At 37.3% G+C, this 26,233-nt stretch overlaps 1 protein-coding gene across 1 annotated transcript in view; it reads right to left on the reverse strand.

The window, feature by feature from the left end:
* OVCH1 (ovochymase 1) overlaps window positions 1–26,233 on the reverse strand; it is a 90,031-nt gene that overhangs the window by 43,096 nt on the left and 20,702 nt on the right. The window contains 11 exon segments of the mRNA XM_017875662.1: window positions 187–411; window positions 3,681–3,773; window positions 4,085–4,241; window positions 10,706–10,860; window positions 13,354–13,549; window positions 13,994–14,066; window positions 20,695–20,875; window positions 21,922–21,996; window positions 23,952–24,080; window positions 25,124–25,217; window positions 26,009–26,136. Of these exon segments, the coding sequence (XP_017731151.1) occupies window positions 187–411; window positions 3,681–3,773; window positions 4,085–4,241; window positions 10,706–10,860; window positions 13,354–13,549; window positions 13,994–14,066; window positions 20,695–20,875; window positions 21,922–21,996; window positions 23,952–24,080; window positions 25,124–25,217; window positions 26,009–26,136 (1,506 nt within the window).

The raw sequence follows: 26,233 nt of genomic DNA on the forward strand, positions 1-26,233 counted from the left end.
AAAAAAAAAAATAATAATAATAAAAATGTTAAGGGTGTTTGCAAGGGGAAAAGCATTCCTGTTACATTCCTATTACATGGATCAACATTTTGGTAGCATTATTACCAAGTCAGACTCATTCCTGATAATAAGCTGCCTACATGGACAAGACTCCTAGCACAAAGTTTATACGCCAGGAAGGATTACCTGCCATCTTTCTCTTACTGTGTCTTTCTTCATAAATAATTAGAACTGAGTCTTGACACACAGGAGACCCCAGGAGTGACAGATACTCAACAGTAAATTCTGCCATACTGCTTGGTGAAACTCTGAGCACCCAAGAACATTCCAGTCTTCCTCTATAATCCAGTGGATATCGTGGAGTGGGAAAAAAGCCTCTGGGCTTTTCTAGCTCTGCTTCAGAGCAACAGCCTGCAATTCAGAACACACAGACACCAGGGACCAACATAAATAAAGCAAAGAAGAACCAGGTTCTACCACAAGACTGAAAAACCTCGGCTTGAAAGAAGAAAATTAAGACTTTGTTACTGTCAGTTACAAATTATTATGTTAAAAAACCATTCTATTTAATGTGTCTTATTTTCTTGAAATGATATTATACAGGTAGAATTTAAATCACAATTATTTTGAATCAATTTTAAGTGAATTTTTAAAGTTTCTTAGAAAATAGACAGTAGGTTGCATTCTCTATTCCCAGCAGGATTTCATTTTTTTCCTTCTTTGAGATGCAGCTGAAGATCTGTTCCTAAAAGCTTCACTAAATTAGCTGAATTTGCTGGGACAAATGATTACATTCATTGGAGCTTGTGACTGAGGTCATGAAAAACATAATTTGCTGGATATACTGAGATGTCTCACTTCTTCAGCTTGCTAAGTCCAAGGGCACCCTTGGAACTTTGGGATACCTACTGCAGTTCAGATGTCAGTTTTTCCATGGCCCATTGACTCGGCAATCAGTTTCTCTTATGTCCTCATCAGGGCTTCGTCCTTAACTCTCTCTTCTTCCTTTATGTCTATTCCTTTGACAAAAACTTTCTGAGCAATTAAAAAATGAAATATTCTATGTTCATATTTGAATGTACGTGTTAGTGAATACACAATTATGCATGCACTGCCCTAGAGAAATTAATACTATAACTGAGGAGGAGGTACGTAAACATGCTTTTATTAACAGTAGAGGTAGGTGAAAAGTGGAATAAGGGAAATGAAGTGCTACAGAAACTTAGGATTCTACTCCATTGTTTGGTTCTCTGTCATTTCTTTGTTAGTCTTTTTTTTTTTTTTTTTTTTATCTGTATGGCTACAAGAATCTAATCAGATATTTACCATTTTGATTTAATAGTAAACCAAATGATCTTTCAGTCTATAATCTTCCCTCACTATGCTCTACCATCTGAGAATGGTGTATAAAATAAAAATAAATCAAATTGGTTTCCTGCTGAAAGCAACTAAAGTAGTTCAGCTTGCAAGATCTTTCAGAGTCTGGCCTCAACCTGTCTTTCTAATCTTTTTAGTTTTTCTCCCTCTCTACATGAATCCTCTGTGAAAAGTCTGACCGGAAATCACATAGAGCCATGAATTACCAACAAGTCAAGACTTTATATAAATGGGTGTAACAACTGAAAGAAACTATTGCTAAGATTCATTAACTCCCTAGTGTAAAAAGTAAGTGGCAGGAGTGGGTGGGTGTTACATATGGCATGGTCTTAACATTTTGTCTCTGAAAATAATTATAGAATAAAACAAAGCAACACCTTTCTCTATGTAAAACTTTCAAAGTTCTTCGGCATGCATAACTGTTTCTGAACATATTTAAAAGAGAAACATTTTCTTTACATTTTAACAATGTTCATTTTCTAATGACCTGAATAAGGTCATTCAAAAAATACATTAGATGGCACTGTCACCACCATTTATGGACCCTTATGTTGGGTCAGGTCCTCCCTGTTTTAAGTGCCTTACATGGATGAACCTATTTACGCACTCACTGAATTCATTCAACTCAGTCCATTGAAATCAATAGTTTATAGGATCTTGGACCCAAGTCTGCTCTCTGTCTCAATCCCAAGTCCAGATTTACTTTTAACCTAACTCTACCTATCCCTAGCTTTGACTCTTTGACTCATGTTGCCAGACAAATGGTCCTGGGTCCACTCCTCATTCCTGGAAGATTTTAGCAGTCATTTTCTCCAACACTTTTCCTGTCACAGTTCTTTCTGATTTCAATCACTATATACATGATGATTCCAGCACTGAAGTTTCCCAGCTCCTCAACTTTCCTGCAATGATCTTGTCTTCCACCTGACCTCAGCCACTTATCCTTATAGTCAACCCCTAGACACTTGATCAATAGCAGTAACTCCAAGCCTTCTGTAATCTCAGTTTCAGGAACCATTTTCTCCAACCACGACCTTCCATCTTTTCAGTCTCCCTTAATACTCCTTCCACCTTTTGGGACTCATAATTTATGTGTTCTACCACCTTATTTTTGTCCCAAACAAATACCTCATCCGCATTTCACTCCTTACCCATCCTAAATTCCAATGATCCATCATTTTAACCACTTATTCACATACACTCAGAATTCCCTTATACCCTTCACATACTTGGGAACACTCCACTTTGATTAAATCTATACTCTACCTACTCTGGATCTACCTCAGTGTATCCAGAGGAAAACATACAACTAAGCTAACTGGGGCATTTTGCTCTCTCAAATTATGATCGTTCATCTCAGGGGGGGTTTATGCTACCTAGCAGTCCTACTATATCTTTGTATTCACTATACCATTTTCTAGAGAAATATTTCATCCTTTTTTCTCTTAAAAAATCAAACTTTCTTGAACAACCCCTTCTTTTTGTTCACCTGCTAAGAAAAAGAAGCAATCAGAAGAGAAATACCGCAAGCTCCTATCTCCATCTATACCCACACACCTCATGCTTGCACTGGTGCCTCAAGATCCTGCCTTCCATCCATTAACTATAGATGATGTGTATTTTGCTCCTATCTAAGACCATCCCCTCCTTTTGGGCACTAGATCTCAACTTCTTTCTTCTACTCAAAGTCTTCACTCTTGCATTTCTACCTTCTATACCTTACATTTTCTTTAAACTCTTCCTAGTTGTTTACTGGGGTTGAATGTACTGGGGAAGGGGAAGATGTGGACAACGAAAGAAAGACTACCACTTGGAAACCAAGAGTGATAATAAAATAGAACTTCTATCTTCCTACAAGTCTATTAGAGATTTCTAATCCTCCAGTTGCTGTTAGTTTTGACTAAAAATCAAAATCCTATTTTATCCAACAGACAGTGACAGCTGTGGAAGAATGAAGAGAAATACTAATGCTGATGCTGGTCTTAGTCATCTCATACCCAGAGTCTTTACCTAGCAAGATACTTGCATATAGAAGGACTTTTGTTCAGATTCAGAGCTTAAAATAATTCTATGTAATTCTCCAACATTCAAGCACTTGTTCACAACCACAAAATTTTTAAAAACATCTGCAACAGGTCTAGCTTTGGGGTAGAAATTATCTCCAGCAATCATAATAATAACAACTCTCCCCACTTTCAGCTAAATCTACCAACCAGAAGGAAAATACAGAGTTTACAGTGTTCCACAGAAAATTTAGCAAAGCTAGACAGACAATGCAATGGGATAATGTGAACATTTATTACCTGTCCAAGATGCACTGCCTGGCGAAGGTATGGGTGGTAGCAATTGTTGTTTTAAGGTTTTGCATTTATTATTTGTCTGAAGTGAAGCAGGACCTGTATTTGGGGAGAACATGTTAAAAATAAAGATGAAAGCCTGAGGACAAAATATAGTCGGCACCAAAGCAGCCACTATCAAAAAAGAAACAAATCCAGGATTAAAGCAGCCTCAGAAAAAGTCAGTTTTACTCTAACTCTACACATGGGAGAACTTATTTTGCAGAATCTTGCATTTTAGTGTGTTTAGTAACTAAATGAAATTCTACTCTATGGTTTTCTCTTTCACGCTAATTTATACCACACTCACTGTTCCCAAACCCACTCTAAAGAAAGAGGTATTGTTTTAATAACATCTGAAAACAATTTACCATTGATTTTTGATTGGATCCAGTCCAAGAAGACCATCACTCTGGCAAATATACCCGGCTTCCATGGCTGGACACAGCCAGCTCCCCAGCTGACAATGCCATAGAGGACAAAGGGACCATTTTCATGTCTACATACTAGTGGCCCACCAGAGTCTCCCTGAAACACCAAGAAAACATGTTATAGAAAACTGCTTTAATCTGAAGCTCCTGCTTTCAATTTTTAGAACAAGAATGGCCAATAATATATTTGTAATGTGTTTAATAAGATTTGTTCTTTGTCAGTTTCCATTTTTACATACTATATATTCACTGCTTTGCAAAAGCAAACAAAATTGATGAACAATCAGATGGTAATTTGATTCCAGGGTGAAGATAAAGCTTAGTTCACATAATAAGAAAAAAATTACTAAGTCTTCCCAGCTCCACTGGAGGGACATAGTCTTTAAATGATATCAATTAGTAAAACTGTAATATTTAAGATTTCAAGCATCTTTTAAAAATAAACATTTAATTAGAAAACTGCACAGTGGCTCAAATGGATTCATCATAAGAAATGCGCTGCCTGTTTTGTTTTTCTCTTTTTTTTTTTTTAAGGAAATTGGGTTAGAGTCGTTGGGTGGTAACCTCTACATGTAGTGTTTTCCCTATCACTGGTCCCTCTTGACACAATCTATTCAGATCAAACAGTAGAGTTATGACATACACAGAGAAACTAGGGTGTTGGTGGTGAGGTGAAGAAAAGTGAAAGGCTGACTTAAATCTATTAAAATGTATTCATTCTAATTCTAGTATTCCAATTTTATTTTGCCTTACTTGCAGGTACCAAAATTACACAATTTCAAAGATTTAAAGGGTCAAACTAATTTAACTTACTTAGATATTATATGTGAAAAGTTACAATTAGAGAAATAAGTGACCTGTCCCATTTCACACACAGGTAGTAGCAACAGTAAAATCTGAGCCCATGTCACCTGCCAAAGTTCCGTGCTCTTTCCCTTCCATCAAACTGATAAATATTCATTAATGGAACTACCTTAAACTGCTCTAGTATCGGGCTTACAGAATTACTGAATTCAAGGAAAGACACATGGAAATTTAACTTATAGTTAATTTTGTTCACTCTCTTAGATATGGCTACTTAGGTCATGATTAAACACATTTCAAAAGGCAAAAATACTACCCACAAGCACTAAGAAGCTCACATAGATGGAAGCGTCTCTCTTTAATATTTCTCCCAATATTTGCATTGTTTAAATTGATAAATTATAAGCAGAAAGAGATTTTGAAGAAAATCAACAGTGGTATTGTTATTAAGGAACCAAAATATGTACATCACACACATTTATCTATTAATTAGCACTAACTTCTTCTACATGTCTCTTGAGGTTCAATGTGAAAATCAATGGCAGTGCCCAATATATGCCCTTGTTTATGTCTCTTTCTGTTTACAACATGTGCCCCATTTGAGGGTAAGCACTGCATCGGATTCAACTTTGTATCCTAGGAAACCTACCGCAATACTCAGCACATAATACATGCTAAATAAACGTTTGCTTAATTTACAGTGAAATTTTATAAACTAGTTGTATCAAAGCAAGCCTTAATACATAGGATTTTCATCTTTTTAGGGTAGGCTTTCCAATTTTTAATGAAGTCTTTTGCAGGAAGTGGATGGACACAAATGTATTTAGGACCAAACTAAGTCATTTATTTGTCTTCTTGTTAGATAAATTGTGCACATATTTGATGGCACATAAATTGATGGCACATATTTGAAATATCTATTTTACATAAAGAATTTAACAGAAGAAACCGTAACTTGGGAAAAAAGAGGTACAGTCACTAGTCTGTAATGTAGAACAATTAACCTTTCCTCTGGGCCTAATTTTTTCACGTAACAACTACATTTAAGACCCCTTTCCAGTTGGACAATGCTCTGATGTATCCAGTCAAGTGTTTTATTTTAAATCATTGATTTTCTTCAGTACCAATGCGTACCCAATACATAATTTTTCAGGCAATCACAAACATTCCATGATACAGGGAACCTGTCCAGTTTATCTCTTTTTGCCAGTGCCTATCATATGGTCTAGTCCATAGTAAATATTCAGCGAACAAATGAAATTTTTTTTTTTTTTTTTTTTTTTTTTTGGTGATATGGAGTCTTGCTCTGTTGCCCAGACTGGAGTACAGTAGTGCGGTCTCGGCTCACTGCAAGCTCTGCCTCCTGGGTTCAAGCGATTTTCCTGACTCAACCTCCCAAGTAGCTGGGACTACAGGCACGTGCCCTCAAGCCCGGCTAATTTTTTGTATTTTTAGTAGAGACAGGGTTTCACCATGTTGGCCAGGATGGTCTCAATCTCCTGACCTCGTGATCCACCTGCCTCGGCCTCCCAAAGTGCTGGGGTTACAGGCGTGGGCCACCGTGCCTAGCCACAAATGAAATTTTTTTATTAAAAAATTATTCAATGCCTAATGTGAGCCAGACATACTGAGTAAAACAGAGTATAAACAAGTAAGATGGTAATAGTAGCTACAAAAGAAATACTCAGAGTGAATGGTAGAGACTAAAGGTAGGTATATGTGTGCTTACATGTGCACGTATGTATATGCAGTTTCAATAACATTTGAGCTGATACATAAAGGATAAGAAAGAGCCAGCTTTCCAAAAACCTGGAGGAACAACATTTTATGCAAAAGACACATCTGGGCTAAGGCTCTAAGGCAAGACATGGCCAGTTAGAAGGCAATCAATGTGGTTGAGGACATATATTATTCTGTGAAGAGAGATCTGTGACTTTGTAGATGAAAATAAGTTAGAAAAAATACCAATGACATTCTTCACAGAAATAGAAAAAATAATCATAAAATGTATATGGAACCACAAAAGACTCAAAATAGCCAAGCCATCCTGAGCAAAAAGAACAGAATTGGAAGGATCACATTACCTGACTTCAAATTATACTACAAAGCTATAGTAACCAGAACAGCACAGTACTGTCATAAAAACAGACTCATAGAACAATGGAACAGAATAGAAAACCCAGAAAAAATCCATACATCTACACTGAAGTCATTTTTGACAAAGGTGCAAAAAAAAAACAAAAAAAAAAAAAAAAAAAAAAAAAAAAAAAAAAAAACAAAAAAACAAAAAAACAAAAAAAAACATTGGGGAAAGGACAGTCGCTTCGATAAACTGTGCTGGGAAAATTTGATGTCCTTATACAGAGGAATGAAAGTAGATCCTTATTTCTCACCATTTGCAAAAGTCAAATCAAAATGGATTAAAGACTCAAATCTAAGACCTCAAACTATGAAATTAATTAAAAAAACACGAGGAAACTTTCCAGGACACTAGACTGAACAAAGATTTCTTTAGTAATACCCCACAAGCACAGGTAACCAAAGCAAAAATGGACAAATAAGGTCACATCATGTTAAAAAATCTTCTGCACTGCAAAGAAAACAAAGCCAAGACACAACTCCCAGAATGGGAGAAAATTTCTGCAAAGTACCCATCTGACGAGAGATTAACAACCAGAATATTTAAGGAGCTCAAATAACTCTATAGAAAAAATCTAATAATCTGATTTTAAAAATGGACAAAAGATCTGAATAGACATTTCTCAAAAGAAGACATACAAACGGCAAACAGGTATATGAAAAGGTGTTCAACATCACTGATCAGAGAAATGCAAATCAAAACTACAATAAGATATCATCTCACCCTAGTTAAAGTGGCTTTTATCCAAAAGACAGGCAATAACAAATGCTTACAGGGATGTGGAGAAAAAGGGAACCCATGTACATTATTGATGAGAACATCAATTAGTACAACCACTATACAGAGAATAGTATGGACATTCCTCAAAAAATAATAGAAATACCATTGATCTAGCAATCCCACTCCTAGGTATATACCCAAAAGAAAGGAAATCAAGATATTGAAAAGTTTTCTGCACTCCCATGTCTACTGCAACACTATTCACAATGGCCAAGATTTGGAAGCAGCCTAAGTGTCCATCAACAGATGAATGGATAAAGAAAATGTGGTGCATGTTCACAATGGAGTACCACTCAGCCATACAAAAGAATGAGATCCTACCATTTGCAACAACGCAAATGGAGCTGGAGGTCATTATGTGAAGTTAAATAAGCCAGGCACAGAAAGGCAAACTTTGCCTATTCTCATTTGTTTGTAGGAGCTAAAAATCAAAACAATGTAACTCAGTAACTCATGGGGATAGAGTATAGAAGGATGGTTACCAGAGGCTGGGAAGTGTAGTGACTGAGTCTAGGGGAAGTGGGAATAATTAATGGGTACAAAATTAGAATGAAAAAAATAGTATTTGATAGCACAACAGGATAACTACAGTCAATAATAATTGTGCATTTAAAAATCACTAAAACGATGTGATTGGATTGTTTGTAACACAAATTATAAATGCTTGAAGTGATGGATACCCCATTTACCCTGATGTGATTATTCCATGTATGCCTGTATCAAAATCTCATGTCCCCCATAAATACATACACCTACTATATAACCACAAAATTAAAAATTGAAAAAGAACTTAGAATAAAAAATCTGAAATCCAGTTAGCAAAGAACAACAGGATACTACACTGCATATCTGAAAACCTCATGTCTCTGCATTCCAATATTGTTATTCCCACCTTCCTGGATGAGAAAGCACATTAGCAGGTCTATTACCTCTAAGTATACACAGGAGAATAAAAATCAATTACCTGATAGAAGTATTAGAGACTATTTTGTCAAAGCAAGTTTCTAAAGTCACCCTTTTAGTAACTCAATGTTCTTTGTAATAGAAAGCTAGCCATATTTATTAGAATCTCAACTTCTAGTTTTCCTCCCATATATGGGCAGTACATTTGGTCATGCTGCAGCCAAAGTGACAGTTGTATATAACTGAAAACATAAGTGCCAACTGAGATCATGATACTTAGGTCACCTGTGACATGGACCTTTCTAAGACCCTCTCTAGTTCTTTTCTTTCCACACAAAATAAGCTCACCCTGTAATGTTAGATGCTGTCAAATATGTAAAAGACAACATAATTACTTGTGATCTTCTTGTTGAAGAAAGAAAAGCCATCCCTGAAATCCTGCAGTAGACTGAGGGGAAGAATGAACACATTAATTCAGAGTACTTTTGTGATTTTTATCAGATAACATTTATGTAGTCTAGCAGACAGCAGGAGTGCACTTTCCGTATTCCTCACATCTTCCAGCCCATGTCCTGGATCTGTGTCTGGGGTCTTCCCCACTCTCCACTCCACCCAGGAGGCAACCCTAAAGTATGGGAAGTGCTGAGGGATAAACAGCCCTTTCCCACAGCAGCACTCAAACTATGGCTCCAGGGAAGGTAGTACATAAATATCCCAGCTCCCTCGCCCCTCAGATGGATAAATCCATCACGTGTATTTAGCATCACTGCCCTGAGTTTCCTGCAGGATTAAGCTTCAGGCCCTCACTATGGCAGATGGCTTAATAATGCGTAGGCTGCCTTCCCTTCCCTGTACCATCACCTCCCTTTCCCACCGGTGATATCTATGATTTCTAAAACAGACCGTTGCACCTGAATCCTTATCTCAGGGTCTGCTTCTGGGAAATGCAAATAAATATATGCAAAATTAAAACCGAATTTAAGCAGCACTTGATGCTATAAAAGGAAGGGGTTAATGACAATAAATTTATAGTCAGTGTTAAAGGGGACTTCATTCCCTCTCTCATATTTTCACACGGAAGGACATCCACCTAGATTAATGCCCAATTGTTTCTCCCTCAGGGAGGTGAAATCTATTGCTGCATGTTTCTTCACTGAGTGCTGGGGAAAACTATCAAATAGCTGCAGAAACAAGATTCATTCTTTCTTTCCTCTCTACACCAGACCAGTAGCAGTGATAAGTCTGGAGAATTTGGGCTGCCCTATGGACCCAAACTTTCCCTTACGTGTGTAGCCTCAAATCCAAACCAGGGATTGGAGGTGGGCACATGGAGTGTTAGAAATTCTTCGGTTGTATGTATATCTAAAGTCACATTCTTCCATTAACTTTGTGAATGTTAAAGCTGGCATTGTACAATCTGTTCATTCACATTCTGTCTTTTTCTTAGTTAATTATGAACTTGCCAATATCAAGCTTGTACAATAGACATCTTTGTGATTATTTTAATTTGTGGTGGAAAAATTAAGTGAGAGTACAGAGATTAATGATAATATAAAACAATAAATCTTTTAAGTCATAAATAGGACACATAAGTTTAGAACCTTTGTTTTTCCTTTTCTGAAAGCCTTAAGTATACCTGAATACATCTTCCCTTGCTCAGGTCTGCTGAGAGGCTCTGCTATTTCCTACCTTCTCACCAGCTCCTGTGTGAACCCACCGGCCTTTCTCGCTGTACAGCTGCTTCCAGTCACTCTCTGACATCTCAGCAAATTCGGATTAATTAAGTTATTACTTTTGTTGCCCCACTGGTCTTCATGCAGGGATGTGATATTGAAGCACATGACAAGTTGGTGGCTTCAGCAGTGGTTTCTCCTGTCTATAGAAACTCTCCAGCAGACAGCAATTTTCCACCTATAAAACCAGAATCCTCTCACCTGACAGAAATCTTTCTCTCCAGATGCTGCAAAGCCAGCACAGAGCATCTTCTCTGTGATCCCTCCTGGATGGGCCGAATAGTAAGTATGTTCACAGACCTCTCTTTCTAACACATGCACTTGAATCTGCTGTAGGCGACTTGCTAAGCCACCATCTATTGAAGAAATATTCAGAGAGAGCTCGATGATGAAGTAAGCAGCAAGTGATATTAGAAATGCATTTAAGTTCAGACTTAGCTCTATACCAACATAGCTGAAGTCATTCAGTTTGGCCTGAGCTGATGTGGAATGCTGAAGTTAAAAAATACAAGTGCTTCATGTAACATGTCTTCATGTCCCAATTTGGCATTTTTGTAAAGAGAGGCCACTGGCAGGAGAATAAAACCAGAAATACTTTTTTCCTAGCTTATTTTCAATTTAAATGTTAGTGTATCAAATATTTCTGCATAAGAATTCAGGAAGAAAAATTCAGCATAACATGAATTGATGTCATATATGACTTATACAATTACAAATATATATGATTATATATTTTATACATAAATATATAATTGCTTACAAATAATATGCTTATATGATTTCTAAATATAAACAAAAATCATAATCCTACTTTTCATCTACTGTCATTGAAGCCTAATCGCACTTCCAATTAAAGAAAACACAAATAATTTATTTTCATATTTGATCCTTAGGCAGGCCTGTGTTAATATGTATTTTGCATGACTCATCCTATCATTTTAGATTTGTGACCAATTTTTTTAAGTTTAATATTTTATAGCCCTATACCTTTTGGGGAAATATTAATAGCAAGTACTTTACATTTATACAGTATCTTAATATTTATAAAGAGTTTTATTCCAACATAGTACAACAACATTTTTCATATGTGAGATCAAGTTAATCACACTGATCTCACAAATGAAAAAGCCAGACCTCTGAAAATTTGATCTCACAGCTCTTATGGGACAGAACTAGAATCAAGCCTAAGTTCAACTCTAAATCTTGCATTCTTAATATACTAAAACTCCTCTTCTCGGGGACAATCTCCCTTAGTGTTACTGACCATATCCCAGGAATCAAGATTCATTTCCTCTCCTTGCTGGAAAGAATGAATTCACCTTTTATAAAACTAACTACCTTTTTGTTGCCTGGTAGTCATGGAACTGCTAAAAGTCAAAGGTATTAGAGAGCAGGCACAGAGAGCAGGGCTTTGAAGCAGGTAAGCCAAGAAATATTTACTGAATGCCATGTAGGCTTCTAGCCTTGGGGAGAAAGTGGTCAATGACAGATCCGCCTCCAAGAGGTTCTCAGTCTAGTGGGTGAGATGCAGAAGATGACTGCATGAAATCATGCCAAATACATTAACGTGCAGTGAGAGGATAAAACCAGGTAGTGCGGAATGTGACTGGAAGCCTGTCCTGCTGCAGCAGTGTGGGCCAAGAAAGGAAGTGATATTTCGGTTGAAAATGCAATAATGAGCAGGCAGATGTGACAAGATTGTAATAAGAGTGTTCCAAGTAGAAAGACACAAAATGAGGAACTTCAGAAAGCAGAACAAGCTTGGTGTTTAAGAGAAAGGAGAAAGACCACGGCATCTGAAGGTTAACCACAAGAAAAAAAGAGGGAAATTATGTGGAAGAGATAAGTGGAGAGGCCCAATCACACAGAGCTTTCCAAGCTAGGCTAAGGAGTTCGGATTTGATTGTATGTGTAATGAGAAGCCATTAAGGAATGATTATAAGCTGAGCCACACTGATCTTAAATCCTCACTTTGATATTCATTAGTTATGGGATCTCAGCAAGTTACTTAGATCTTCGGGTTGCAACCTCCTTATTTGTAAAATGGGGATGATAAAAGCTCCTCATGTCTTGGGTGTGAAGGTTTTTATGAAAGTGCAATTTGGCTTCAGGTAGCACAGTAAGCAGTGAATATCAACACTGTAAGCAGTCAAATATAAATTCCCTTCTCCTTCAAGCTCACAGATTCCAAATAAATGACATACAGAAAGGAAATATACAAAGAAAATGATCTTATGGTATAAGAAGCACAAAACAAATATCAACCCATTCCGATCTTTCACTGTTTCACTAAGCCTTTAAGAGTTCTATACCGTAGACAGGGGTGAGCAGACGACAGCCAGTGGATAAATTCTATGCCACCCCCAAACATGGGCACAATCCATGAAATAAGAATGGTTTGTACATTTTTAGGTGGTTAAAAAATACCCAAAGAATGGTATTTCATGACACATGCAATTAAATGAAATATAAATTTTATAAATTAAGTTCTGTTGGAACCCATTCTGTTACATATTTCCAATGGCTGCTTTATGCTATAACGGTAGACTTGAATAGTTGTGATAGAGACCAGATGACCTGCAAAGCCTAAAAGGATTATTATCTGGCCCATTACAGTAAAGGTTTGTTGACTGCTAATCTAGCCTATTTATAATCTAAGTTACCCTGAAGGAAAAGTTTTAAATAGCTCATTCTCTATTTACTTGCTGATCTATTACAGCTAAATAAAACATGGTTTCTATCTTTTAGAAAGAAGAGGGGCTGAAGCGGATGCTGCTTGATATCATTTCCATGACTTATTTTCAAAAATAACAACCGGCATTAATGTTTAAGAAACAAAAAATGCTTACCTCCACTGATGCTTCCCCATCCGGTCACAGCACAGATCTCTGAGGAAAACGGAGGCTCTGTGCTGTGTGGGAGACATACTGGCCTCACTGCCGAGCTGTACTCCAGAGGATAGCTTAGTTGTATTAGGGCAATGTCAGAGTCATAACTTAGTGTGTTAAAGTCTTCATGCGCCATTATGTGTTTGGCCCTTCTCACCTGTATCAGTGGCAAGTAAGCAAATTACAAGGTAAGAAAGTCAAAGAATCCAGCTACCTCCTTGTTGATGGTCCAAAATAATCCTAAATCTCTGCACTTACATACCTAAGCAATGAAGAAGACTTTGTATTAAATATAAAAGAGCAATCTTGGTTTATAACCTGCAGGAGGCTGTGAACCACCTTCTGGATAAAGGTGGTGCTGGAGAAACAAAGCTTTGCAAACCTGTGTCCTTGGGCCTAAATTTGCAATTCCGACCTACTTCATGTAATTCTCAAGTGAAAATGTAATTTCAAATCACATTTTTAAATGTGGGTATAAATGATAAGTGTAAAAGAGCTCTAGGAGATTAATAACCAATTACATATTTGAGCTAAAGGTATTCCTTGGCATGTGACAACATTTACAGTACAGGCAGAATGACCTGTAAAAACATTTTTTCACCTGCTCTGTTGATTCCTTCAGGTTTCTGTCATGGTCCCCAGCAATAATGGTCCAGGAGAGTGGATTATTCTTCCTGGAGACAGAAGAACAGTGAAAGTTTGACATGAAAACACGTTTGTAACAGTTCGTTCTCACACTGCTATAAAAGACTACCTGAGACTATAAAGTCTTTTGAAGACTTTCTGAAGAAAAGAGGTTTATGAAGAAAAGAGGTTTAATTGACTTACAGTTCTGCATGGCTGGGGAGGCCTCAGGAAACTTAACAATCATGCGGAAGGCAAAGGGAAGGCAAGCTCATCTTATCACGGCAAAGCAGAAGAGACAGAGCAAAGGAAGCCACACGCTTTTAAACCATCAGATCTTGTGAGAACTCACCATCAGGAGAACAGCATGAGGGAAACCGCCCTGCCATCATCTGGTCCTACTAACACGCACTGCACAGTTCAGCGAGGCAACAGTCCCCTGTCCGATTGCCTCTGTGATCTCCCTCCCAGGGAAGGCATATCGTGCCTCCTGATCTATGTGAAGAAGAGCTCTTGATCATGTATCCTGCCCCTTTCTTTTGACCATAAAGTGTCACTGGAAACTTTGCCAAATATTACCAAAGCCTTTTTTAGGTTGAGGAGGAAAAATGAAAATAATTAAAGCTTTATTTCACAGTGATGTTAAGAATATGTTTAAAAAATTACACCTGTGACAAGGTAGCTTTTGGTCTATATTTTACTGTTCGATATTGCCAAATTATGATCTCACTGGATCATATCTCAGATTTCCATCTTCTGTTAAATCAGAGTTATGAAACTAAAGTTCAAAGGAATTTATCAGTTTGAAAATTGGCAAAATTCAACTATTGCGTTAGAAATCAGAATGCTGATTATTTTTAGGGGAATGATGACTGGAAGAGGCACAAGGGCGACTGCTGGGTACTAGTTAATGTAGTGTTTTGTTTCTCGATCTGGGTGTTGGTTACATGGGTGTTCATTGTGTGAAAAGTTCTGCATACTTCTGATATACCTCAAAATGATGTTAAGAAGTTTGAATCAATATCCATTAATTTACCATATCAAAATCTCTAGCTTAAAAAGTGTCTGAGGAAAGAGTCCCTCTACTGGAACCAATACACTGTCACTTCTACTTGGAGACCAACTCTTCCATTTTTTTTTAACACTGTTTCTTCAGGAAAAGTAAAGTTACTGAAATTATTTTTCAATATACCTCATTCAAAGGTAGAGATTCTTAATGCATGTAGGCACCTTCTCCCCAGTCATAACCATGCTCATTTCAATTCCTTGCATAATGGGTTTGACTTACTCATGTGTTTCAGTATGCCTTTTTTAAGGGAGCTAACTCATGTGAAGTACTTGGCAAGTACCTGGTAGCTGGTAATGACTCCATAATGGTAGCCATTATCATTCTTATTATCTGCCATGCATGCTAATGAAAGGATTAAACTTTTTCAAAGTCACCCTCTAAATAAGTACTTAGTAGTGAAGAAACTTCTTAAATCTACTCCACATCTTTATATAGAATAAAGTGTATACAATACAATGAAGTAATAAAAATGATGGTAGAGTTGATAACGTAGACCACAGTTTCTTGTGATGTTTTACATGTACAGTCATCAAATATCTTTCAGTTTAATGGAGAACACTGTAAAAATAAAACACGACAAAGCCACATATACTTTATGATACCACAAAGCTTGAGATTTTTCCAGTAGTGGGAAAATAGCTCAAGGTATCAATTGATGGATTTCTTCACCTTTTCTTCCCCATCTCCCATATAAAATTTCATTTCTTATACTCTTAGGATCTTATCCCCAACCCAACAATGGAGAATGTGTCACTTACAGCTATGGAAGAAGAGAGAGCCACCTGACTTGATCACAGAAAGAAAGTCACTGAAGTTTCAGTAGCTGATTTAAATTTTAGACAAAAGAGTCACATATATAATTGCAAAGTGAGCTTGGTCTCCAAAAGTAAGTTAAAAGTCCCAGTGAGCACAAAATCCTGTGTGGAATTAACAAGATGAGAACACCAAATTTTCCTAAGTGTGGAACACCACCATCAGGAAATGCTCAGGCCTTGCACCAGACTTAAAGAATCAGAAGCTCTCCAGGTGATTCTGGAGTATGTTGAAGTTTGAGAATTAATACTAGGGTCAACCAGTGCCAGGGAAGCTAAAAGGCAGGGCACGTGTAGGAAATAGGGTTTTTGTTACACCAGCATATTAGTACACTCCTGGTGTAAAGATCCACAGACTTCAAGGATTAGATTTAAAAAGACATTTCACTGGTCAAATAACTTAGGCAACTGTGAACTATTAAAAAACATGGCACATAGACATTTACCACACCACTATAAATGTAAGATATAATGTTATGTGCAAAAAATGTGATATATACAAATACTATAAAATATATACATGTATGTTTAAATATTACTAGAAAATCAGACAATTGAAACATTCTTAACATTGATGACATCTAGAGAAAAAGAGTGTGTTAGATAAATGGAGAGGGTAGTTTAAGCTCTTACTTGATAATCTTCTCTAACTGCCTTTTCCCCAAAACATTACTATTATAATACATATTTTTAAAGAAATTAAGAAGAAATTAAATACAAATTCTCTTTGTGACTAACAAGTGGCTCGCAGACATTTACAGCTGTTTATTAATTTCAATTGATTCATCACGTGGAATATCTATCTTGGGAAGAATAGGTTTGTTACATTCTGTATCTTGCTGCAAGGCGACATGGCTCATCACATATATTTCAGAATAGACCCCTTATTTTGAAAAGGGAATCTACCAAAACTTTTTCTGTGTCTCTGTACTCAATACTTATATTTTCTTTTCTAATACATTAATTTTAACAAATTAATCAGCTACTCATGAAGCATCTTTTCCATGGTACATTCAATGCACTTTGATAGAATTCTTAAAAAAAATAGGTTTTTATAAGGGAGAAAAGGCCTAGACAAAAGCAAGTGGTACTGAATTAGAGTTGAAAATATTGTATGAACCCATGTTTAGCTTGATAATAGATACAGATAGATATGTTTATATACATGGGTTAGTATACATACCTATATTTCCTAGCTCTGTCAGCTGAGAGGGCCTAGAACCAACGATGTGCTCCTAGCAACTGGTATGCCCAGCATCAGATCATGATTTGTCATACCCTTCCCCAATAAAATGAACCAGGGCCCCTTGGAGAAATGGCTGGTGCAGGAACTGAGAAGGAAATACACACGACAGACCTGGAGTATCTTGCAGTATTACAAAATATGAGGGAGTATCAAAGAGACAGAAGCCAAAGGCTGGTCTCTACCTCTGAAAGAGCTCACAATGGCCAAAGCTGGAATAATTTGAATGTGGGCTACCTTTACTGACTTGTTTTCCAAGAGTAAGTATGGAAAGGGGGAAAAATGTAACTTTACATTAGAGAAACCTGGTAAACACTACCTCAGCCAGATGGTCAAGGTTAACATCAGTGATAAGTAAGTCATGTTGACTGCATGTACCCTTGATATATGATAAGAATAGTATGCTACTTCTGTGGTCTTCCTCCCCTAAATCCATAACCCTAGTAAAACCTTGACAAAAATGTCAGACAAACTAAACTGAGGGACATTCTACAAAAAAAAACAGACGAGATCCCCTCAAAATGACCAAGGAAAGTCTTAGAAGTTTACAGCCAAGAACAGCCTGAGGAGAGTTGACAACTAAACATAATGAGCTGTCCTGAAGCAGCAACTACAATGACCTTGAGACAGGAACAAGCTCAGCATATCTGAGCAACAGAAAGGCCCATGAGGCTGGCCTACTGGGAGCAAGCGGGGAACTGATCAAGAAGGGGTCAGGGAAGCGGGACATAGTGGGTAACGCCTGTAATCCCAGCACTTTAGGAGGCCAAGGTGGGAAGATTACTTGATCCCAAGAGTTCAAGACCAGTCTGTGCAACATAGCAAGACCCCGTGTCTACAAAAAAGCCCAAAACAACAACAACAACAACAAAAATAAACAAACAAACAAAAATCGGGCATGGTGGCATGTGTCTGTAGTCCCAGCTGCTCAGAAGGCTGAGGTGGGAGGATCCCTTGAACCCAAGAGGTAAGACTAGAGTGAGCTATGATCACGCTACTACACTCCAGTCTGTGTGAGAGAGAGACCTGTTCTCAAAAAAAGATGGGGGCAGGGAGGCAGGGAGTGGTTCTTGACCCTCTGCACATTAGAGTCATTTGGGAAGTTTTTCAAAAATACCAATGCCCAGAACAAGGGATGGCTTTAACTAGTCTGGATTGAAAACAAATTACAGTTATACACAGTCACATGGCTTAATCTATACAAGGTATTATGGAGATGAAGTAAGACACAAGAATATAAACTACAGTTCTGTTACATAAAGATCAAAACCAAGAAAAACCAAATCATATACTGTTTTAGGGATACATATATATTGAAATTCCCCAAAAGCAAAGGTATGAATACAGCATTTAAGAAATTTAGCATAGCATTTTTTTCTCTTTTGATTTTTTAAAAATTTTAAGTTCTGGGATATATGTGCAGAATCTGCAGGTTTGTTATATAGGTGTACATGTGCCACGGTGGTTTGCTGCACTTATCAATTCATCATCTAGGTTTTAAGCCCCACATGCATTAGATATTTGTCCTAATGCTCTCCTTCCCCTTGTCTCCTACCCCCTGTGTTTTTCCCCTCCCTGTGTCCATGTGTTCTCATTGTTCAGCTCCCACTTATGAGTGAGAACAAGCATTGTTTGGTTTTCTGTTCCTGCGTTAGTTTGCTAAGAATGATGGCTTCCAGCTTTATCCATGTCCCTGCAAAGGAGATGATCTCATTCTTTTTCGTGGCTGCATAGTATTCCATGGTATGTGTGTGCCACATTTTCTTTAACCAGTGCATCATTGATGGGAATTTGGGTTGGTTCCAAGTCTTTGCTATTGTGAATAGTGCTGCAATAAACATATGTGTGTATATGTCTTTATAGTAGAATGATTTATAATCCTCTATGTATATACCCAGCAATGGGATTGCTGGGTCAAATGGTATTTCTGGTTCTAGATCCTTGAGGAATCGCCACGCTGTCTTCCACAATGGTTGAACTAATTTACACTCCCACCAACAGTGTAAAAGCATTCCTATTTCTCCACATCCTCTCCAGCATCTGTTGTTTCCTGACTTTTTAATAATTGTCATTCTGATGGGTGTGAGATGGTATCTCATTGTGGTTTTGATTTGCATTTCTCTAATGACCAGTGATATTGAGCTTTTTTTCATATATTTGTTGGCCATATAAATGTCTTCTTTTGAGAAGTATCTGTTCATANTGTTCCTGCGTTAGTTTGCTAAGAATGATGGCTTCCAGCTTTATCCATGTCCCTGCAAAGGAGATGATCTCATTCTTTTTCGTGGCTGCATAGTATTCCATGGTATGTGTGTGCCACATTTTCTTTAACCAGTGCATCATTGATGGGAATTTGGGTTGGTTCCAAGTCTTTGCTATTGTGAATAGTGCTGCAATAAACATATGTGTGTATATGTCTTTATAGTAGAATGATTTATAATCCTCTATGTATATACCCAGCAATGGGATTGCTGGGTCAAATGGTATTTCTGGTTCTAGATCCTTGAGGAATCGCCACGCTGTCTTCCACAATGGTTGAACTAATTTACACTCCCACCAACAGTGTAAAAGCATTCCTATTTCTCCACATCCTCTCCAGCATCTGTTGTTTCCTGACTTTTAATAATTGTCATTCTGATGGGTGTGAGATGGTATCTCATTGTGGTTTTGATTTGCATTTCTCTAATGACCAGTGATATTGAGCTTTTTTTCATATATTTGTTGGCCATATAAATGTCTTCTTTTGAGAAGTATCTGTTCATATCCTTTGCCCACTTTTTGATAGGGTTGTTAGTTTTTTTTCCTTGTAAATTTAGCATAGTATTTCTTGAGAGGGATTCTAAGGCATCTTGAAAGGTAAGTATAAAGATTCTTCCTAAACTGGATGCTGGCAATACAAATGTTCATTTAACATTAATACCTATTCTTTAAACTACAAATATATTATGTATATTATTTCATATAATGGAAGACTTCACAATTTAAGAACATTTAAAAATTAACCAAAATTTTAGTTCCCCAATAGTGCAATAATCAAGGTGGTAGGTTATTCTATTGTGCTCTCCACTGACATGATCCATATTTGCAAATGAACAATCCTAAACCAATCCAGTGGAAGGTGGCTTGTGTGGTAAGGCATCTGGAATTACTAACAACCAACAGTGGAACCATGAGCACTTAGCTTAAAGATTAAGCTAAATGGGAATGTGAGAGGAGTCTTCAAATATAGAAAGAACTATCACGTGAAAGAAGAACCCAACTTAGTTTTGGAACTACAGTACATTTAGAGCAATGGATTTCTGCAATCGGGAAGCAGACTTCAGCTCTACATAATAAGAGATCTCTTTAAATGGGATGAGCAGTCAAGATTTGATTAACTTTTCCTTCACTGACATTGTTTAAATATAAGCTAGATGGCTATGCAGAAGAAACACTAAAAGAAGATTTTCATTTTAGAATTAGTCTGGATTGATCTTAGCAGTCAGCCTTGTGTCCTAGGCATTACTTATAAATGCGTGTGCTAAATACGTTGGTAAAATACCAGTTTCACTCACGATTGCACACAGTGGGCTGCGGTCAGAATCCACATTGGGTTGATGATGGCACCTCCACATTGGTAATCGCCTAGAAACCTCAGACCCACCTGCCATGGCCAACAGTGGGGGCAGGCTTCTTCCCCTCCTGCAATTCTTCTGGAAAGCCACTGGGGACTAAATGGAGGGATGCCACAGACATCTATAGTAAAGAAGATGAAATCAGTGACCCATAAGGTTGCAGTGATTTAGAGCACATTCCTCCAATAGCTTGCCATAGTTAACAGTAGTGATTCTCAAACATCAGATAGGCTTAATAATAATGACTCCCAAAACTCACCTCTGAAAAATCTGATTTTAAGAAGCCTGCCCAGGTGACTATGCTAGGCAGCCAGAATTTTAGGGACTGGCCGACAGAATTTTATTTATTCATCTAGCAAAATCTATTTAGTGCTTGCCGTTTGCTAGGCACTGTTCTAGACATTGGTGATATATTATTGGTGGAATAGAACAGATGATACAAATACTGGCCCTCATGGAACTTATATTCTAGTAGGAAAGTTTCAAGTTTGTTAGGAGAGTACATAAGATTCTTCATTATATCTTCTTGTTATAGTTCTCATTCTCACAATATGAATCCACGTACTAATCCTCAAACATATCAAATTTGCTCAGGCGTCTAAATGCTGTTCTCTTATCAGGAGCTGGTGAGACCCATAGCCCAAGTGCTAACCTCCAGGAAGCCTTCTCCAATCCTCCAGCAAGAGGCAGATATTTTCTTCTCTAATAGCTCCTTATGCAACTTTCTATTCCAGTCCGTCAACTTAAACATATTCAATACATGCATGGGGAACAATGAAGGATCATAGTATCTACCCAGATGCCTTACAGCATAAGAAAATTAAAAGATGCCAATGTGAATTCAAAATTAAAAAACCTGTTTTCTCCCTTTGTCCCACACTGACTATAGAAGTCATTTTAGATATTAAATTTGTAGAGGAATAGACGAGGACAAAACATTGCTTTATACCCTTTTCTTCCTAACCTAAAGCTTATTTGTTCTTCCCTCTACTTATGAGTCTAACTATAAATCCAAATAGGACTCGGACGTTTTATGGACCTAAATACAAGACTCATTCTTCTTCACTGTGGAGTTATAGCAAATGTAAGATAAGGACTTTCAAAAGAGACATCTAGTTAATGAAGAAACAAGATTAAACAGATAGTAATAACGTGTCGTCAACTCACCATGCAGAATAGCTTTTACAGTAGATACAGGATTGTTTTGGGGAGGTAACATTGGTTCAATTTTGTTTAAAGACTCTGTAGAAGAAAATAAAATTTTAATGGAAAGTAATTAGAGAAGTTGCACTAACTGACCCCCCTTGCTTACCCTGGTAAATCATAAAACTACTCTACTGTAGATCTCACTAACACCACCATTCATACACTAGATGCCAGATCCCAGAAATGTGATTTCTTGTATATCTCTTAATATCCCTGTTGCATCTGGCTCTTTGAAGTACTTCTTCCTTCCTTGGTTTCTTGATGTTAATCTCATGGTTTTCCTTATATATTGATGGTTGTCTGTTTTCAATATGTCTTTTTTCAGGATCTCATTGTTTAGCCTGAAAATATATTGCCAAGGTAATTTTCATTACTCTATTTTTATTCATCTACATGTAGATGACTTCTAAATTTCTCTCTTCAATCTAAATCTCTTTCCTGAATCCTAGACCTAAGACTTTTAGATATCCCCACTTGGATTTCCCACAAGCTAATATCTACACGTCTTAAATTGAACCAAGTGATTTTAAGAGTCAATATAGTCTTGTTCTTAACATTTCTCTATCATCTAGTGGCTTCTACCATTCACCTCACCATTCAAGCTAGGATCCTGAAAATCATATTTGTGACGGTTAATACTGAGTATCAACTTGATTGGATTGAGGGATACAAAGTATTAATACTGGGTGTGTCTGTGTGAGTGTTGCCAAAAGAATTTAACATTTGAGTCAGTGGGCTGGGGAAGGCAGATCCACCTTTAATCTGGTGGGCACAATCTAATCAGCTTCCAGCTAATATAAAGCAGGCAGAAAAACATGTAAAGAGAGATGGGCCTAGCCTCCCAGCCTACATCTTTCTTCCGTGCTGGATGCTTCCAGCCCTAGAACATTGGACTCCAAGTTCTTCAGTTTTGGGACTCTGACTGGCTCTCCTTACTCCTCAGCTTGCAGATAGCCTACTGTGGGACCTTGTGATCATGTAACTTAATACTTAACACACACACACACACACATGATCATGTAACTTACATGTGATCATGTAAGTTAATATTTAATAAAAACACACACACACACATATATATGAAGGCTTCCTTCATATATTCCATCCCCGCAAGGGTATATATAATAAAACAATATATAAAGAATAAATTCTTTACAATGATTTTCTTAGTACTTTTCTTGCATATAAGTTCATTCGTAATCTTCCAGATTACTCTGGAGTCAGAGAGACCAAGTTCTGACTCCATCTCTTGCCAGCTGTGCATCTTTGGGAACGTTACTTAACTTCTCAAAGCCTCAGTTCCCTCACTGGTGAGAGGAGAGCAATGCACATAGCTCCTATGTATGTAAGAAGGAATAAATGAGGTAATGCATGTGAAATGCTCAGTGAATACCTGCTACAGAGCAAATAATCAAATGTTAGCTAGCTGTCCTGTCACTCTGGCACTTATAATTTAATGCCTCATGTTCAACAGGATCTCACTCCTGCCTTTCTTATCGTTCCCTCCAAAACTCAAAACATGTTGAGTTATTTGTAGTTTTCTTATACATTGTCCATTCTCTTTTGTTAGGGTTTTGCATATGATATTCTTTTGTCTGAGTAGCATGTACTTTATCTTCCAGAATGCCAGGATACCTAGGATACCTGTTAATTCTTCAAAACCCCCTAACTTGGTAAAACAGAGCCAGTCAATCTCATTTCTGAATTACCTTCTTTAATCCTAATTATCTTCTTGCTGTGTGTGGCGTGTGGAATCTTTATGTTCCAGTGGATGCCATTTATTGAGCATTACCTGAGGTGCTTCCTAAAGCACAGATTCCTGGGCCCTATCCCAGATCTACAGAATCTAGGTCTCTGGGGGTGGATCCAGAAATCTGCATTTTTGTTATGCTTACTGAGGGGATTGCTATCCTACATTTATGTAAACACGGCTAAATAATCTTCCCTGTAACCATTTTCATAAGCAAAAGTCCACAAGTGTTTATACTCACCTGAGGGCAAAATGGTAAATCTAGCTTTGAAGCCCTGCAAACGATTTTTACTATCACTTTTAAAGTAAATCACCATCATGTTACTAGCATTGAATACTGAAGTGATGGTCAACATTCCACAAAGTTTAGCTGAAAGCTTTTGGGAAAGTTTGATTTCTAGTTATAATTTAAAAAAAATCAGAACATAGAGTAAAATAATCACCCGATTTTCTAATCAACCACTTTAGTTTTCTCCAACTTTGATTCGTATGCATACCCTTACATCTCATGTGAGAATTAAATGTTAGTTTCACAATAACAATGCACTGTAATTTCAATTACACAGAAAAAGCTCTAAAATAAGGACATTTGATTTCCAGTATGCATGGAAACTCAATTGGTTATTACTTTGTAGACAATAAGAAGAGGTGAGTTAAAAATAATAAGAAAAAAACCCACCCAAGTTGGTATATTCCTTTTTCCAAACAGGACATAAGCATACTTTATAAAAGAGGTAACACTTGAAGTCACTTTCATGGAAACCTCACACTATACAAGCACTGTTCTGCAGAATCATGGCATTGTGCTCTCACTAACCTGCCCTTAATGTCTAAATAAATATTCCAAGCCAATCTATAATCCCGGTCTCTAACCCACACAAACATCTAGCTGAAGGACAGATACTAGGTCCTACAAAAGTGGTTAGAGGGCTGGACGTTAAATCTTCAAACTCAGTAAATTGTTAGGTCACAACTAAAAGTATATTTGAAGTTTTAAAAGTCTTAAAATGGTTATACCTACATAGAAATTATAGGTTTTGGTTACTTTTCTTGGACACAAATATCAAAATATTAGCAACAGAAGGAATACAGAAAAAAGGAAGCTTTAAAATTTACCTTAAATAACTGCCAAAAATGTACTCACTATTACCATTTTATCCTTTCTCTGGGGACTGCCTTTTCACTTTACATGTAGTCTGAAACAATCTTTACATTTTGCACATTTCCATTAAAATGGAATGCAAATAAGTTGCTGGCTCATAGGTTTTAAAGCTAAAGTTGTATGGCATTCTGAGTTTCCAGAGCAAGAAATTCATATTCCCACTCTACCTATGGTATCCAAGGAAGTCAGTCCATGTTGCAACTACTCTGATTAGTCTAACACTTTCATATTTGAAGGTGAAGGCTACCTACCGAACTTGTGCTTTTCTTCAGAATCACCATAAATCACAACAGCATCATAAATATAGTTTGGACTAAGTTTGACTGTCAAGTCCTCAAATGTCAACTGTACAAATGAAACATAACCAGGGAAATGGTCAGAGAAAAGAGAAGCTTAAAGGGTTTTCCTCTGCGTATTTAAAGGCTCTTGGTCACATCCTCATATGCTTTCACATAGAAGTGTAAATAATTGCAGTCTCTTTGAAGGGCAATTTGGCAATGACTACCACGTTTAAACGTGCAAACCCTTTGACCCAGCAAGTCTACTTCTGGGAATTATACATATCCACATGTGTCCAAAGACTGGCAGATATTCATGACACCACGGCTGGTATGACCAAAGACTGGAAACTCAATAAACATCTGTTAATAGGGAACTGGTTTAATGTGTTCTAAAATATCATGCAATATTTTATGCAGTTATTAAAAAGAGTTCTGTGGGCTCATCTGGAAAGATCTTTGAGATATTTTTCAGTGAGCAAGGCATTGCCAAGTAGCATAAGTACACACACACACACACACACACACACACACACACACACACACACACACAAGTAAATGCTCAAAATACCTCCCAAGGACACTAGTAAGTTATCAGTGTTTATCAGTGTTTGTCTCCAGGGGTAGAAGGGGAATCTGATGACGAGCCTTACTTTTCATTGTATATACTTTTAAACCACTGAAAGTTTTCAAAACCACACACAGAGATCTCTTTTCAGAGTTACAAAAAAAAAAAAAAGCATATGGCAAAAGAAGCTCCTAGTCATAACAGCAATTTAACAATCCAGATGAATTAAGTTCTGCCTAACTAACTTAACTCTATCCTCTATGAGGTAGAGTGATTCCTCAGTTGCCTACCTTTATAATGTGTTTCTCTGGAGCACGAATGAACCGATGACACCTTACGTTACTGGGATACAAATCAGGATACTTGGCAGAGTGATTTGTCCCTTCTACCAGTATAGCCACACTTCCACAACCTGACCCTGTGGAAGCATTGGGGGAAATTCAAAGTGAATGGCCAAAGGCATTTCCTCCTCCTCTTCCCCACCCACATCAAGGGAAAATGGCAGGGAATTAAAT

This window comes from Rhinopithecus bieti, unplaced genomic scaffold, assembly GCF_001698545.2.
Source record: "Rhinopithecus bieti isolate Rb0 unplaced genomic scaffold, ASM169854v2 scaffold_7884, whole genome shotgun sequence".
In the NCBI taxonomy this organism is placed as follows: domain Eukaryota; kingdom Metazoa; phylum Chordata; class Mammalia; order Primates; family Cercopithecidae; genus Rhinopithecus; species Rhinopithecus bieti.